The sequence below is a fragment of the Nannospalax galili genome, unplaced genomic scaffold, assembly GCF_000622305.1.
Source record: "Nannospalax galili isolate Female #2095 unplaced genomic scaffold, S.galili_v1.0 scaffold1437, whole genome shotgun sequence".
In the NCBI taxonomy this organism is placed as follows: domain Eukaryota; kingdom Metazoa; phylum Chordata; class Mammalia; order Rodentia; family Spalacidae; genus Nannospalax; species Nannospalax galili.
In genome coordinates, this window is record NW_008341050.1 from 183,784 (window position 1) to 199,479 (window position 15,696).

Sequence of the window (15,696 nt, forward strand, 5' to 3'; positions counted from 1 at the left end):
AAGTGTAGAATACAGGAAGTATCAAACATCTTTCCCTAGTTTAGCTGCACAAAGAGAGAAAGATGGGAAAGACCCAGCCAAATAGAGTAAAAAAGGAGTTTATATATTTATAAATGCCAAATAAATACCAGAGGCCACCCAACGCTCCCTCCCAGAAAAGGCTGTCTCCCCCGGCCCTAGGCTTCTAAGGTCTGAGACATTTTGGCCCCAAGCTACAGCCCAAGAGCAGCTGCCAGTCTGGGCCACCAGAGAACTGAGTGGGGATGATCTGTCCAGCCAAGAGTCACTCCCTCTGTGTGAAGGGCCCCCATAGCCACAGGTCTGTGTCCCCATATAGGGCGCTAGAGGGGCCAGACTCAGGGGGAGAAGGTGGTCATCTCTAGAGAGACCCGCTGCCACAACTCCTTGGTCTGTTTGCTGCGTTTGAGGTTCTGCAGAATGTCGTTGAACTGCATCATGCCCATGGGTGTCAGGCAGAAGGCGCTGCGGGCACTGCGGATCGCATTCACAAAGTCGTCGTAGTCGGCAGGGGTCAGGTGAATTAAGCGGTGATGGATGTACTGAAGGATGAGTTGGAGGGAAATCTCAGTGCAAAGCACCCGACTAAGCCCATCCTCCCCAACATGCTGAGGGCTCGGGTCTGTGACTGCCCGGAAGGTGGTTCACCCTGATCCATACTTTCCGGGTTCTCACCTGCATGTATGCCTGCTGGCAGCGCTGCACCAGCTGGTGGAAGGCCGGGGCACGCAGGGGGTTGTGGGCATGAGTGGGGGTCAGCCGCTGCAGCGTCTCCATGACGATCTCCTGCAGCACAAACGGGCTCAGCACCCCCTTGGCTGCCCCCACACAGAACTGGTGCACGTAGTTCACTCCTGGGGGGCAGGGGGAGGGGCATGAGACGGGGGTGGCCACCTGTGCCCTAGGGACCCAACTTCTAGATCTCAGCTCTGGCCTGACAGAGAGCCTCCCACCACCCCAGGAGCTGAGGTAACCCTCCGCCCCCGCGCACGCACACATACCCGACCAAGGCCTCAACTCTGAGCAAGAGCTAGGAAGGAGGTCTGGGATAGGAAGGTAGGGGAAGCAGGTGGGGGGACATTGGTCCTGGGGAGAGGAGGTGTTACCCAGCTTTGCTGCCAGCCCCAGCAACCATTTGACATCATCAGTGTAGGGGGGGGAGCGGGAGAAGTTGTTGGGGTGATCATTGTGTGCCCGGCGACCCAGCATCTCCAGTGCCAGCATTCCTAGAAGATAAGGACAGGCACATGATAGGTATCTCCTCTACCCTCAACCCCAATCTGGTGCCTGACCCAGAGTAAACAAGAGCTAGTAGAGAGGGTACTCTCCCTTAGGTGGGAAGACAGAAAGTGACTTCCTCTCACCAACACGGTAAGCAGCATGCAGGTGGTGCAGGCTGTGTGGATTGACAGGTTGACTGTGCGTCTCCTCCTCGGGTGGTGGAAAACCCCCGCTCACCAGAGGGCTGGGCTGTGTGGTCAAAGCAGGCAGCGAGGCACCCTGGATGGCTGGAAATGTGGATGCTGGATGGACACTGCTCACTGGGGGTGAGACAAAAGCCATGTGAGACCTGAAGAGCCCAAAGACAGGTAAAGAAGATTCCCTCCCTACCTCCCATGCCCAGTGTACCTCCCTTCCATTCACCTGCTCCCTGTCCCCATAACTCACAGGCCACACTGGTGGGCAGTGGAAGCCCTGGCTCTGTGTGGTAGGGATGGACTGTGATGGGAGCCATGGAAGGGACAGGGAAAGACACAGCCGTGGCAGCAAGTGAGGGAGGAGTCACCGAGTAAGGGTACTGAGCCCCCAGGAATGCAGGATGCACACCCTAGAGACAGGAAGGAAGAGACAATCCCAAGACACCTTAGGATGTAGTTTTATCCATTTACCACCCAAATGACTATCCCTACATTTCTTGGGCTTGGTCTTCCACTTTCCTACCACCTCACCAGAACTTCTGAACAGCCCTAGTACTCTCCTGAAGTACCCTGTTCCAACACCTATAAACTAGTGTTCCACATGCCCCTACCTCCCGCAGAACAATGTTCTCACCTGTGGGTATGCAGAGCTGGGCACAGGGAAGACGGCAGGCCGGGGCATATGAGGCATAGGGTGGGCAGGGTGAGCTGGGTGGGTGAGGTACTGAGGGCTGCAGGGCAGGTGGGGCTGTAGAGCAGTGTAGGGGTGCAGGCCAGGGGAGTGACCATGCCCCAGTCCTGGACCCGGATATAAACTGGACCCCACTGAGATGACTGGAACCACTGTGGCTGCTGCTGTTACTGCTGCTGCTGCTACCGTGACAGGTTCAGTCCCTGGGGTCCCCCTGCTCTCGGGCAGCCCCCGCCCAGCCTCCCCAGCTGCCCTCATCCCACTGCCACTACAGCTTGTAGCCCCTTCACGGGCTGTGGATGAGCCGCCTGCTGTTTGCTCATATAGCCAAAACCACTGGTGAGCAACCTCAAACAACACTTCAGGGTATACACCCCCACCCTTAGCTGCCTCTTCCACTGCCATGCAGGCTTTCTCCAACATCAGGTTATCCTGGAAAGGAGGAGCACAGAACAATAAGGGAAAAGGGCTTAGGAAGATGTTTGATGACGCCCATGTCTCCCTCCAGTTGGCTGGTTGAGGGTGGGCATCAGAGGTCAGGGTCAGTGTTCATACTGTCAGAGCAGTGAGTACTTCATACAGAGACTGAACAAGTAATTGTTGACCAAGAGGAGTCAAAACCTAGATTATTCCCAAGTTCCAATACAATTTTTTTGTTGTTGTTGTCTTTTTAAGACAAGGTCTCCCTGTAGCCCCAGCTGGCCTGGAACTCACTATGTAGATCAGGCTGGCCTTGAACTCAGAGAGATCCACCTGCCTCTGCCTGGGAATAAAGTGTGCACCACCGCAGGGATATAAATTCCAATACAATTTAATCTGCCCCTCCCCATGCAAAGCTCATCATTTTTCTGAAGCCTTCCCTAAGTTTGCCAACCTGGATGATCATCTTGGCCCCTAAATGATAAGCCTCTATTTCCTCATCTGTGTAATAGAAATAAGCCTAGCCTACGGATCATAACAGGGTAAATATAATACACAGAATATAATGCAACACAGGATGAATATAAAGGATGAATGTAAATGCATATTACTGGGCTGAACATTTCTAATCTGAAAACTGAAAATACTAAAATCCAAAACTTTTTGAACACTAACATGATGCATTAAGTGGAAAATAGCATGAATCTTGCTTTCATGCACAAACAGGGCTGGGGATTATAGGTCAGTTGCTTGCCTAGTATGCATGGGGCCCTGGGTTCATTAAAATATATACATATATATATACACACATATACATATATAGATACATACAAGATTACCTCTAGATTATGTGTGTAAGGCATATATGAAATAAACATTTCACTTTAGATTGGGGTCCCATCCCCAAGATCTCATTATGTATAGGCAAATACTCCAGAAACTAAAATCCAAAACACTTCTAGTCCCAAACCTTACGATACTCAGCCCGTAATATATAAAATGTCAACACAAGAGGAAAAATCAGGTACTTCATAAACTCCTGGATATGAGAATCAAAGCCCCTATACTAGCATATGCCTATAGTCCCAGCTACTCCAAAAGCTAAAGCAGGATTCCAAGTTCAAGGCCAGCCTAGGCAACTTAATGAGGTCCCATCTCAAAAAGAAAGGGCCTTAAAGTTAGCCCATGCCCAGATGGCTGAGAGCAGGTTCCCAAAATGCATATAGAAATACCTGTTCCTTGCACTGCACCAAGGCCCGTTGGATTTCATTGGGGTTCAATGCATGGGCATGAGGCAGGCAGCTTAGAGCCAGCTCTGCCGCTGCCCTCACCATATTGGAGTCTCGTGCCCGTGATGCTCTATCAGCCAGAGATGCGACCTCAGGGGGCGTCAGGTGCCCATCCCAACACTCTACCAGTATAGTCAGGGCTGCACTGCCAATCTCCATTGCCTGCCCTTTGGGGACAAAGAAGAGAGCAGAGTGGGCACCACTGGGGGCTGGGGGTATCTTCATCAGATCACCAGTGACACAAAGAAATACCCTTCCAATTCACCCCCATCCTGTATACTAATCAGGACACTGGACTTACCTGTAATCCAGGAAACATGGGAAGAATAGGTACGTGAGAGCCAGTTGGGAGAAACAAAGTTGTGCAGGCCAAGGGCATAAAGCCCAATCTCAAAGGCGCAAAGGTGCAGGTTGCGGTGAGGACCCTGGTGGCCCCCTGAGGAAGATGGATGTGTAAAAATGGAAGTGCTGCTGTTGCCCCCTGCCTTGATCAGAACTGTCTTCGCCAACTCGAAGTAGAAGTGTGCAGCTGCCTCTGATGGTTGATTGGGTACGTGGGGGGCATGACTCTCCGGGCGGCGGCCCTTGTAACACCTGATGGGGAAATGGGATACAGAGGGGGTTGAGGTTTCTTCAAAATGGTCATCCAAACAGGTTAGGAAGGACCAGGATAAGTGAGGATGTTAGAGGATGATGGTTGGATCACACTTGGGATGTGGTTCTGAGGATGAGCTCAGTTAGGGAGATGGTTATTTCTTCCTACTCACCTGCCAACTTCAACTGTCTTTGCCCGGGCCCCTCCACTGGCACTAGCCCGACGACTTCCACTGGAGGATGAGGAGCCCAGGGAGTCAGAGGAAGAGCTGCTAATGCTGTCACTGTCTTGTCCTCGACCCCAGGAAGTGGGGGCCCAGCCACCTCGAAGTGGCCTTCGGCTTAAGGTAGGAGAGCTGTCCGACGTAGTTTCAGGAGCACTGCTGTCAATGCTGGCCATGCCTAATCTCCCAAAACAAGTCAGTCTCAGAGATTAGGAGTTCTGAAGCAGTCTCCAACCTTTCCTTCATGCCACCCAATGGGCTATCCTACCTGTGTGCTTTTTTTTAGGCCGCCCTGGGGAGCCCCATCCCCGTCCATTATAGCCTCCACGACTGCCAAGAGCTAGGCGGCTGGGAACCTTCCCCTCTGGTCTTGGAGTCAAAGCTGCCTCAGGTGGGAGACCCTCACAGGGGGAATGTGGTGAGCTTTCTGGGTGAGAAAATAGGACATTGGGATAAGGACAGGAAAGAGCACACCAACATGACTGTATACTACTCATACCCCCTGCCCAGTGCCCCCACCTCACCAGGCACATTCTTCTCTGTGAAGCCCTCAGTGGGACCTGGCCCAGCCCCTGCCACATTCCCTGGCTGAGCAGGCCCTGCAGAGCCTGAAGTCAGTGGCTGCAGAGCCCCTGGGGCAGATGGAGCCCCATGCTTTGATGGAGACCTCTGGCTGGCTGTAGCTGGACGGCTAGATGAGTAGAATGAACTCAGCGTCTGTGGTTTATGTGTCTGGCTCTCTCGGTCCAAGAGTTTGTCTAAGATCTGGAGTAGAGACAAGCAATAACAGGATGTTCTTTATCTCCTGAATTCTATTACCTTCCTTTCTCCTTGAAGCAGCCTACTGCTGCCTCCTCAGGAAGCTTTCCCCAGTTGTAGCTACAGGATAACCTCCCGCTTACATGTCTTGGTGTCCTCCATAACACTTACCTCAAGACTGAACATACTGATAGTCAATAAATATTGAAATAAATGAATGATTGACTTTATGCTCTCTGCTTCTCTTCTTCCACCTCATGCCCAAGCATACCTATAAGAACCATCGGTCTCTTGTTCTTTACGAGAAGTCTCCCAAGATTCTCTACTTACCTCCTATGGGCAGAATAGTACTTTTATCATTGTACTGGAAACTTCTGAGAAAGATGGTGACATTTGCTCACTCTCTGCCTGGCAGAAACTCAGCACCTCAGGCCCTTACCTTCTTGAGCTTGGCCTGGTCGTCCTTGTAAGTGATCATGAGTGCTAATGCCAGGTCACCCTTCTCCCGACGTGTGCCTTCACACAGGAGGGGATGTTCTGCCTCACTCACTGTTGTCTTCATGCCTGTGAGGAGGGCCTCATGGGGATCAGAAGTAGTCAGAGCTCCCAAGACAGCAAAAGCAAACAAGACAGCACCAGCCACCGGCACATGAGGTAAAGGAAGGTTCCTCTGGCCCAACCCACATGACCTACAGAAGGTCCCCACTGCTTACCATATCCAGCCTTAGCTCTGCCTGCTTTTCAAGACCTTTATAACTTGTTCTACTCTACCTAAGCCACATGCATCTGTCACTTTAGGGACTGCACTCCTCGCTCTCATTACCTAGAGTTTTCCTTCTTTACTTTTAGAAACAGGTTCCTGCTACATTGTGAACTCCTGGGATCAGGTAATCTTCCTGCCTCAGCCACTGTACTCAGCTAAAACAGTCTTTTGTTTTTGTTTTTCTTTGAAACAGGGTCTCATGTTTAAGCTAGCTTTGAACTCACTATGTAGTCAAGGATGACCTTGAATTTCTGATCTGCCTTCACATCTCATTTTTTGTGTTTGCTTGTGGGTTTTTTTTCTTGTTTTGTTTGTTTTTATTTTTTTTAAATATTTTATTATTTTGATTTTATGTGAATGTGTATTATAACTGCATGTATGTAAGTGTACCATGTTGAGCAATGCCCACAAAGTCAGAAGGATCCCCTGGAACTGGAGTTGTGGACAGTTGTTAGCTGCCATGTGGGTGCTGGGATTCGAACCTGGGTCTTCTGCAAGAACAGTCAGTGTTATTAACAGCTGAGCCATTGCTCTAGCCCCTGTTGTTTGTTTTTTAGGCAAGGTCTCATATAGCTCAGGCTGCCTCTAACTTACTATAAGCTGAGGACCTTGAACTCCTTATCCTCCTGCCTTCATCTCCCACGTACTGGGATTACAGGCATACACTATCATATCTGGTGTTACAACTGAGTCTTTATTACTGACATTTCCCTATCTAGCACTTAGTGATCTTTTAACCTACATTACATATTCTGTCACCTCCCTGAGGCCTTTCCCTGGATTTTTATTTTGTTAACCTTAAACATCCACCGTCTATAGCATACAGATTTGTTCTAAATTCCTGATTGTGTCATAGGCACTAACTAGTTAGCTCATGCATATCATCCTGAAATTCCCATTACAACCCCTCAAAGCCTAGGACAGACTTAGCTCATGGACTTGCTTAAAACACTTACCTAAGGCAGCAACTGCTGCTTCAAATCCCAGCTCCTCATCTCCAGGCATCTCATTATTCCAGTTGCGACTTGGGGGCCGGGAACCCGTAGGAGAAACCACTAGATGAAAATTGGGTTAAGTGAGGAAGACAAAAGGAAAGAATGCAAAGGAAGCTGAGACCCTCATCACCTAAGACCTACCCATGAAGCTGCCAGATGGGTCCTAGAGATGACTCCGAGTCTTGGAGCTCTTCATTTTCCTTTAAAAAGCTACCCTCACCCCCAGCACCCCACTTACTGTAGGGGCTGACACTATACCTGGAGCACAGAGAACATCAAAGATGAAACTGGCCAACATGAGGGGCAAAACAGGCCGATAGTCACAGAGTGTGCCCTCCCGAAGTTCTTCTGCCCGGCATCGCATGGTGCTCATTTCACTGGGACCCAGAGGGATCTTCTTAAGCAAAGCAGCCACCTCAGATTCCTGGTATGCCAACTTTACCTGAGAGTACAGGAGGGAACTCAGACCTGCTCTACCTCAGTGAAGGTCAAGGTACAAGGATCTGAAAAGATTAAGGGACAAGGCCTGGATGGAACCTCTGACCTCCAAGGCCTTGGTAGAAGCAGGGGGCCGCTGTAGCTCCAAGGCAAACATGCCAACTCGGAAGGCCAGGTTGTGGTGCTCTGGGCGCTCACTAAGCACTGTCAACAGGAAGGCTGCCTTGGTCAAGGTGTTGGTAGCTACCCAGGTCTGACGGCTTGTGGATACTTTATTTTTCTTGCCCTAAATGGAAAGTGTAAAGAGTTGGGCAAACAAGTCTGACTTATCTCAGTGGCAGTAGAAAGAGGCTCTCACTTGCAGTGGGGTGCAGAGGCAGGGTGAGTGGGGCCAAGAAAGTATAGGAAGGTCCCTCTCACCTTGGCAGGAGGCAGCTCTACCTTGAGGTCGGGTGGGTTGGCTAGCAGATCCTGGGCAAGCTCCACAGTGAGGCGGGAGGCCTCATTGCTGTAGCCATGGGCATGCAGGGCCTCAGCACAGGCAAATAATACCTAGAGAGGACATAGGACCAAACGTGTTTAAGGCCCCAACTTGGAAAGGCAGGACATCCTGTTTGCTTATGTAGCACACATCCCTAAAGCATTTGCTACATTGTAGTGTCATGCTGATCTTGGATATACTACTAGATTTATCACATCAACATTCAATTTGATATGATGCAAGCTACTACTGAGAAAAATCAAGAGAAGCAAATGGGTAGGATGAATCATCGGGACTTTAGAGGGAAGATTTCCCAGAGGACAAGGTCTTTGTTTTAAGTGAGACAGTGTTTCACCATGTAGCTCAGGCTGGCCTCCAACTCAAGATTCTCTTACCTCAATCTCCCAGGTACTACAATTAGAGGCATGAGCTACCTCACCTACTTCTGAGTTCATCAACCTTATGTCCCTACCTCTCAGGACTAAGGTCTTTTTGAGACAGGGTCTCCCTATAGCCCCAGCTGTCCTGGAACTATGTAGACCAGGCTAGCCTTGAACTCACAGTGCTGGAACCATGCGTCACCATGCCCGGGGCTAGGACTAAGGTCTTTTTGAAGCAGGGTCTCCCTGCAGCCCCAGCTGTCCTGGAACTATATAGACCAGCCTGCCCTTGAACTCACAGAGATCCGCCTGCCTCTGCCTCCCAAGTGCTAGGACTACAGGCGTGTACCACCACGCCCAGCTTAAGGTCTTTTAAAAAAAAATAAATTTATTATTTTTATTTTAATGTGTATGTGTGTATTGCCTGCATGTATGTAAGTACACCCGTGTCATGCAATGCCCATGGAGGACAGAGAGGATGTTGGTTCCCCTGGAACTGGAGTTACAGATGGTTGTTAGATGTCATGTGGGTGCTGGGATTCGAAGCTGGGTCTTCTACAACAACAGCCAGTGTTCTTAACCACTGAGCCATCTCTGTAGCCCAGGACTATGGTCTTTAAGGTCTCTAAGATCTGAAGAAAAAAATGAGAGCTAGTAAGGCCTGGTGAGAAGAGCATTCTAGGCAGAAAAGCCAATTTATACATAAATATGGAGGCAAGAGGGAGCACGGCAGGCTCCAATAGTGGGTCAACTGCATAGAGGGTGCATGACAAAGTATTCAAACAACACCAGAGAAGCTGGCAAAACTGGACTGAGTGGAACCTCACAGCCGTGCCAAGGACCTTCATTTTTATTCTAAGGGCAATAAGCAACCACAGAAGACTTTAAAGCAGCACAGGGACATAATCAGACATTTGAGAAAAACATCAATATGGAAGCAATAGAGAGACTGAATTGCACACCAGGAGACCAATTAGGATCCTACTACAGAATGTTAACAGGCACGCTAATAGTCCTGACACTTCCCACTAGTCACAGGGCCCTTCCTAGTTAGTGGATAAGGGACACCAGCATACCTCCTCAGTCCCCTCGGAGTCCCCCTCACCTCCATGCGGCTCTCCTGTTCCAATGGCTTCAACCCAGCAAACAGGTCGTGTTCCTCTCCAGCCCCACCCTCTGCCTTCTCTTCCTCGCCCCCAGCCCCGTCCTGGGCATTCAAGTAATATGCTTGGTAGTCATCATCTTCCTCTCCAACTGCAGGGGCTGCTTCTTTGGTTTTGGGGCACCCACTGCCACTCTCGTCTGTAGAAGGGAGGTCATCTCGGGTACAGACTTCCCCAGGCAGGAGGCCAGGGGGCCCAGCAGAGGCTGTGGGAGGCTCTGGCCCTTCTGAGAAGTATACACCAGCATCTTCTTCATAAGTATCTGGGGGCTCAGGAAGGAAGGTGGAAGGTCCCCGGGAGCCAACAGAGGGAGGACAGGGTGGAGGACTCTCGGGGAATCCACCAAAGGTGCTGGCCTCTGCACCCAGGGCCAAGCTGCTGTCATCCAGGCTCATCTCTGCCAGATCAGGTTCCAGGGAGCTATCTTCACTGCTTAGCCTTCGCTTGCTCCCACTGCCTGCTGAACCCTTGCCCCCACTGCCAGCCCCACCCAGAACCTTGGCTTTGCCCCCACCTGGACCAATCTTATGCAGAGCCTTATCTCCGCCTTCAGCAGAGAGGCGACGTGGGCCCCGCTGTGATGAGGAGACCCCCTCACCCAATCCCTTGCGCTTGGGCCCAGGTTCCTTGGGCCTCACAGCTGGCTCATTAGGAAGAGATCGGGGCCGATCCCGGGACTCTTCCAGGCCCCCAGAGCGAGAGGCTCCTGGCCGAGGGGGCAGGGCCCGAGCCCAGCACAAGGCTAGCTTCCGGTCAGTGCCACTGTAGGTGACACCAGGAAGTGGGTAGGCCTCTTCCCAGTTAAAGTAGCAGGCTTCCACTGCGGGCCGGAAGCCAGGGAAAAGCCGCTCCAGGGTCTTCTTGTGCTGTCCCCGCTTGACATTCTCAATCACCTTCAGTTGCCACTGCCGCAGCTGTGCACACAGTTCCCGGCGGCTGCAGAACAAAGGGCAAGAGGCTGCTGGGGGGTGACCAGCAGTCATCAGCCTGCACTGAGAGTGGAAAGGAAGGGATAGAGCAGGCATGTGCCCCCAAAAAACGCACAGAGAAAAGCCATGGGGGCAGAAGGAGGGGATACTGCTTGAGTCGGCCCCATAGACATCAGTGCAGCATTCAGGAATTTTGGAAATAGATGCTATTTAGGGGAGGAGAGGAAGAAAGCCTCTCAGAAATAGGACTCATAGATCCTTGGTAACCTCAGTGCTCAGCACCTTCCAGTTCCCCAGGGGAGAGAAATCCCCCATGTTCAAGGAAATCAGGGTTCCAGGTGTCCTGGGCAATCCTGAGAGGAAGACTCACCGCTGAGGGCTAAGGGCAGGGTCCAGCACGGCCAGCCTCCACAGTGTGACCATCTCATCACACATGCTTGCACATGCATGGGCCGCTACCTCTGACTGCCCATTGCTACGGCCTGTGTGCCCACTGGCACTGCTGTGTGAAGCTGAAGTGCGCACACTGTACCACCAACCTGTTATCTGGAGACAAAAAGGACTGTGAGGTATACCCGCGAGGTATACCCTATAGCGCAGAAAGCTGGAAGAGCCCCTCCCCTCTTCCACGTTCCTGTTAGAGAAAGGAGAATGAAGTTGAGGAAGGGAAAGAAGGAGCCACCATAAAACCCCTAACCCTGTGGTGTTACCTGTTCATAAGTGAGGCACTGGTCAGTGAGTATTTCCAGCAACGGGGCAGCATTGCTGTCCCTCCGCTTGAACATCTCCCGGACAATGCTAAGCAGGTTCCATACACCCTCAGGCTCTCGGCCTCTCAGAGGGCGCAGTAGACATGCCCATTCAGCAGCTGCCGGAGGCTCCGTGGATGACAGATACATGGAATTCACATCACTGTAAAAAGAACAGAGACAGGTGTGGTGGCCCATGTCTTTAATCCTAACACTTGAGATCAAAGCCAGCCTGGTCTACAGAGTAAGTTCCAGACCAGTAGGAACTAAAGGGAGATTCTATCTCAGAAAAAAAAGAAAAAAAAAAAAAAGGAATAGAGAAGACTAAGATGGGATATGGGATGAACTGAGTTGAAGAGGATAGGGCTTTGACCTGAAAAGGATCTTGATCCAAATACAGAAAAGGATAGCTATGGCAAAAATTCTTAACCTTTTTCTATAGCAAAATCCTAATCAGCCAAAGGAAGAACACAGACTCTTGCTCTACTTAGATAGAAAACCACTCTGTGACTGTACAAAGTCATCATTATTCATGGATTTGTCAGTGACACATGTATGCCAGATACCATGCCAGTGCAGGAAGAGAAGGCAGGAGAAACATGCATCAGCAGCCTGAGGGAGGCACCCATTCACCATAGCCTGTGAAAAGGTCCAATTTACCTGAAGACCACAGGGGAGGGACCACAGAACTTGTGCAGTGTCTTCTTGATGTTATCAGTGAGTGTCGACTCATCCAAATACCAAGTGCTCTGGTCTGAAGCTGAGGGCCCTGCTGTGGGGTCTGGGGATGACAAGCAACCAGTCACCTATTGATAAGGGCGTAGATTCCCCTGACAACACGGAGCCTTTAGTAAGTGGTGTTCTGCGCTAGCAGCTTGCTTGCTTTCTACTGCCCTTCTTTCTCACCACACTCACCTGGGGCTCCACACACTGTGTTGATAGCTGTTGACTGGGAGGAGAGGAGCTCATCTAGGAGACGCTGGGCTGTAGGAAGAATCTGAGGAAAAAGGGACAAAGGCAAAGAGAACAAGGCACAAGTGACTCCAAGAAAACCTGGGCCTAACAGGAAGGCTGATATACAGTCTTGAAGTCAGTTGTGTGAGGGTACGCCAACCTCACCCACCTGCTGAGGGAGCTCACTGATAAGGTACTGAGCAAACTTCTGAAGCTGGTCCCTTTGTAGCCGAGACAGGGACTCTGAGACTGGGGCCCGAAGGCAGACTGCAGAAGCCTGAGGAGGCAAAGAAAAACAGAACCATCTGAAAAAAGGTTTTCTGGATCTGGAGCTAGGGAGAGATGGGCAGAGTAGGGGAGGCGAGGGGGCTCACATTGTGGCCAGGCATGCAGCAGAGAAGGGGGGAATGGAGCGTAGGATAGGGCCAGGATAAATTGGGAGGGCCTCACGTTGTGGATGCGGAAGAGACAGAGTGCCACGACATGGGTGCACCATTTGGCCCCAGCCCCACAGGTACAGCTGCAGGAAGTGACCCGGCAGCGGTCAAACATCACAGCCACATTGTAGGCCCCTTTGGGAGGGACCATCTGAGGTGGCACCACTGTAGCACTCAGATGGAACCCTGGGGAGATACAAGGGCATGGTCAGGAGTGCTGCCAACACCTTAATCTCTGCCCTTAACCCTGGCCCAGTACTCATTGAGACAACTCACTCCACATTTTCACAAAGGTTCTTAATTTACAACTCTAGTGATGAGAGGAGCACGGCCACAGGGCGTGATGGAACCCTTACCTATCTGCAGTGGGTCCTTCACAGCCCTCATGCGGAACAGCTGATCCCCCCGCTGGAACTCATCTGCACTGCCATTGGCTAGGCATGAGTATAGCCTGGGGGTAGAAGAGGACTTGGCCATAACCCAGCAAATAACCTTCCACAGACCCTGTCAGAGCCGACAATGCCCTAGGCACTCTCTCCATCATCACTCCTTGGGGGAAAATCCCTGGCACTCCTGCCTTCCCTTATCTTCCTCTCAGCACAGTCCCAACTATAGGATCTTTTTTGTTCCACAGAGAGCCCAGCAGCCAGTGTGAGATATCAAAACTCCACTGCCCACTATCAGTTCTCTGGACTCACCGAATGTCCTCTTCATTCTCAGGGAAGCTCCAAAAAGCAATTCGGAGCTGGAGCTGTTCAGGTACTGGGGGATAAACTTTCTCCACTACTTCAAATGGGATGTGAAACGCCACCTGCTTTGCTGACAGCTCCACCAATGGGATTACCAGTCCATCTTTGGAAACAAAGATTGGAGTAGAGGAAGAGAAAGGGAAATTAAAAGGGCCATAATTACTTGGTACCAATGTCAGTGCCACACCTGTGTGCATGCATACACACACACACACCCCTTTCTGTCAGGGTATACTAACCCTTAAAACTTTCTGGGAGAAGGGAGCTGGGCAGCCCCACCCCACACAGTCTGCTACCTCAGGCCCAGAACAGAAGATACCAGGGAGATTCTAGGAAAGCCCTGCACACACAGGTGTGTCCTAGGACTATAACAGGTAACCCACTCCCAGGGCTCAACATCATATTTCTCACATACCCCAAGCATTTTAGATTCATATTACATTGTTACTATCTCTCTGGCATTCACCTCTAATTGCCTTTTCACTCTCTCTTTTTCTTTAAATGACTACAGGCCCCTATCTAAGGAGGGAAGATGAGGCCGAGCTCATAAATTAAGAGGTGATCTCAAGAAGCAAGAGAAGGCTGTCTCTCCCAGCACTGGAGAGACAGAAGCAGGCAGATGTTTGTGAGATCAAGGTCTACATAGTGAGCTCCAGGATACCTGGGGCTACAGGGAGACCCTGCCTCAAAAAAAAAATAAAAAAATAAAAAAGAATAGAGAAGAAACAGCCAGAAAGCCCACAAAGCCTCTGGCATACCTAAAGGCTGATTTCCCACAATGGAATCCTTTCAATTATAAGTCTGATAAAAGATATGATAGAAAATCATAGGCCTGAAAAGAACTTTCCAAAAAAAAAAAAAAACACCAACTCTTTGTTTTACAAGTAAGCAATTGAAAATAACTGAGGAGAGTGTGAGGGTAGAAATGATTTGTTCAGGTCTGGAAGCCTGTGGCAGGAGGATCAAAAGTTTGAGGTCAACCTGGGATACACAGCAAGACCATTTCCAGAAAGTGGAAGTGAGAGAGAGAGAGAAAGGGAGGAAGGGAAGAAGGGAAAAAAAGAGAGAAGGAAAAAGAAAATTTTAACCTATTCAGAAAGAGATCAATATGCTGAAAATCTTCACCACCATTATTTCAGTTACTTCCCCCAAAGTGAGTGAGCACTAAGCCCAAGCCACCCACACATGCAAATATGAAAGAGGCAGGGAGGCCACAGAACATTCACATTGGAATGGCTCATGATCTGTGTGTGTGTGTGCACGCGCACACACACACGTACTATCCCTCCAAATGAGACTGAATATCACCATTCCTTAAATGTGACACATGCAAATTTCTCCGTATTTCAAAGGGACACCAGAAACCTCTACAGTATAGCCTGAAAAACAGGACTTTGGGAATGGTCTGAATAGAACACATCAATTAAAATCCTCAGCTACTGAAGAAAGACAGTTTCCACAGAGGCCAGGTCAAACTGCCATGGGCAGAGTGGGGAAGGGATGTGGTGAGCCTGTGGGACCTCTTTTTATCTTCACTCTGCTTTTCATCCAGTCTAACAAAGCAAAATTCCTCAAAACACTAATCCATTACTTCCCTGAAAGATTAAGGGAAGAAATACACAGGAATAGTGTTTTGTGAGGAGAGTCCTGAGAAAATTTCCCAAACTTGTGGAGGCCAGATAGGAAATCTAAAGCTCCCGGTCACTGGTCCAAGTCTTGCCTTCCTAGACACTAGGAGCACTCTGTGATCTAGCCCTGTGGACTACAGAACCTCCTCTCATAGGCCTGTTCACTTCAACTTTCCTCGTGGTGGGATCCTTTCTTGGTGCAGCTGTGAGCAGAGACCTTCAACATCCTGAAAGCAAGAAGCGATCCATACACCTTGCAATAGGGAGACACACGTCAAGTGGTCACTTCTCAATCCACCCCTAACTACATTATCTTTTGCCTACTTCTGGTTTGCTAAACTCCATTACGCATTCTTAAAGAAGGGATATTTTTCCACACTGCATCTCCAAGGCGTAAAGGAATGACAAAAGAAGACCTTTCTGTGCAGCCCAGGGTGTCTATCCCTACCACAACATACGCGCGCGCGCGCGAACTCTACTCTCTCTCTCTCTCTCTGTCTCTCTCTCTCTGTCTCTCTCTCTCTCTGTCTCTCTCTCTCTGTCTCTGTCTCTCTCTCTCTCAAATAAATAAATAAATAAATAAATAGATAAATAAATAAATAAATAAATAAATAAAT

At 50.0% G+C, this 15,696-nt stretch overlaps 1 protein-coding gene across 5 annotated transcripts in view; it reads right to left on the reverse strand.

Annotated features, from left to right (window-relative positions):
* Positions 1–80: 80 nt before the first annotated feature.
* The window catches only part of Zswim8 (zinc finger SWIM-type containing 8), a 16,312-nt gene continuing 696 nt past the window's right edge, over positions 81–15,696 (reverse strand). The window contains exons 2-26 of one of the 5 annotated variants that reach the window (XM_008836567.3): positions 13,401–13,554; positions 13,059–13,153; positions 12,716–12,888; positions 12,435–12,542; positions 12,227–12,308; positions 11,972–12,092; positions 11,273–11,474; positions 10,933–11,108; positions 9,576–10,569; positions 8,030–8,161; positions 7,716–7,895; positions 7,430–7,613; positions 7,133–7,231; positions 5,853–5,977; positions 5,179–5,419; positions 4,923–5,081; positions 4,604–4,832; positions 4,138–4,430; positions 3,780–4,003; positions 2,071–2,559; positions 1,663–1,846; positions 1,383–1,559; positions 1,125–1,244; positions 694–804; positions 81–560 (exon numbers count right to left, since the gene is read on the reverse strand). In XM_008836567.3, the coding sequence (XP_008834789.1) occupies positions 100–560; positions 694–804; positions 1,125–1,244; positions 1,383–1,559; positions 1,663–1,846; positions 2,071–2,559; positions 3,780–4,003; positions 4,138–4,430; positions 4,604–4,832; positions 4,923–5,081; positions 5,179–5,419; positions 5,853–5,977; positions 7,133–7,231; positions 7,430–7,613; positions 7,716–7,895; positions 8,030–8,161; positions 9,576–10,569; positions 10,933–11,108; positions 11,273–11,474; positions 11,972–12,092; positions 12,227–12,308; positions 12,435–12,542; positions 12,716–12,888; positions 13,059–13,153; positions 13,401–13,554 (5,513 nt within the window). In that variant the 3' untranslated portion in view covers positions 81–99. Of the gene's footprint in view, positions 561–693; positions 873–1,124; positions 1,245–1,382; positions 1,560–1,662; positions 1,847–2,070; positions 2,560–3,779; positions 4,004–4,137; positions 4,431–4,603; positions 4,833–4,922; positions 5,082–5,178; positions 5,420–5,852; positions 5,978–7,132; positions 7,232–7,429; positions 7,614–7,715; positions 7,896–8,029; positions 8,162–9,575; positions 10,570–10,932; positions 11,109–11,272; positions 11,475–11,971; positions 12,093–12,226; positions 12,309–12,434; positions 12,571–12,639; positions 12,889–13,058; positions 13,154–13,400; positions 13,555–15,696 lie in introns of those variants that run through there. The other 4 variants (XM_008836570.1, XM_008836569.3, XM_008836568.3 and 1 more) reach the window with 4 other exon arrangements.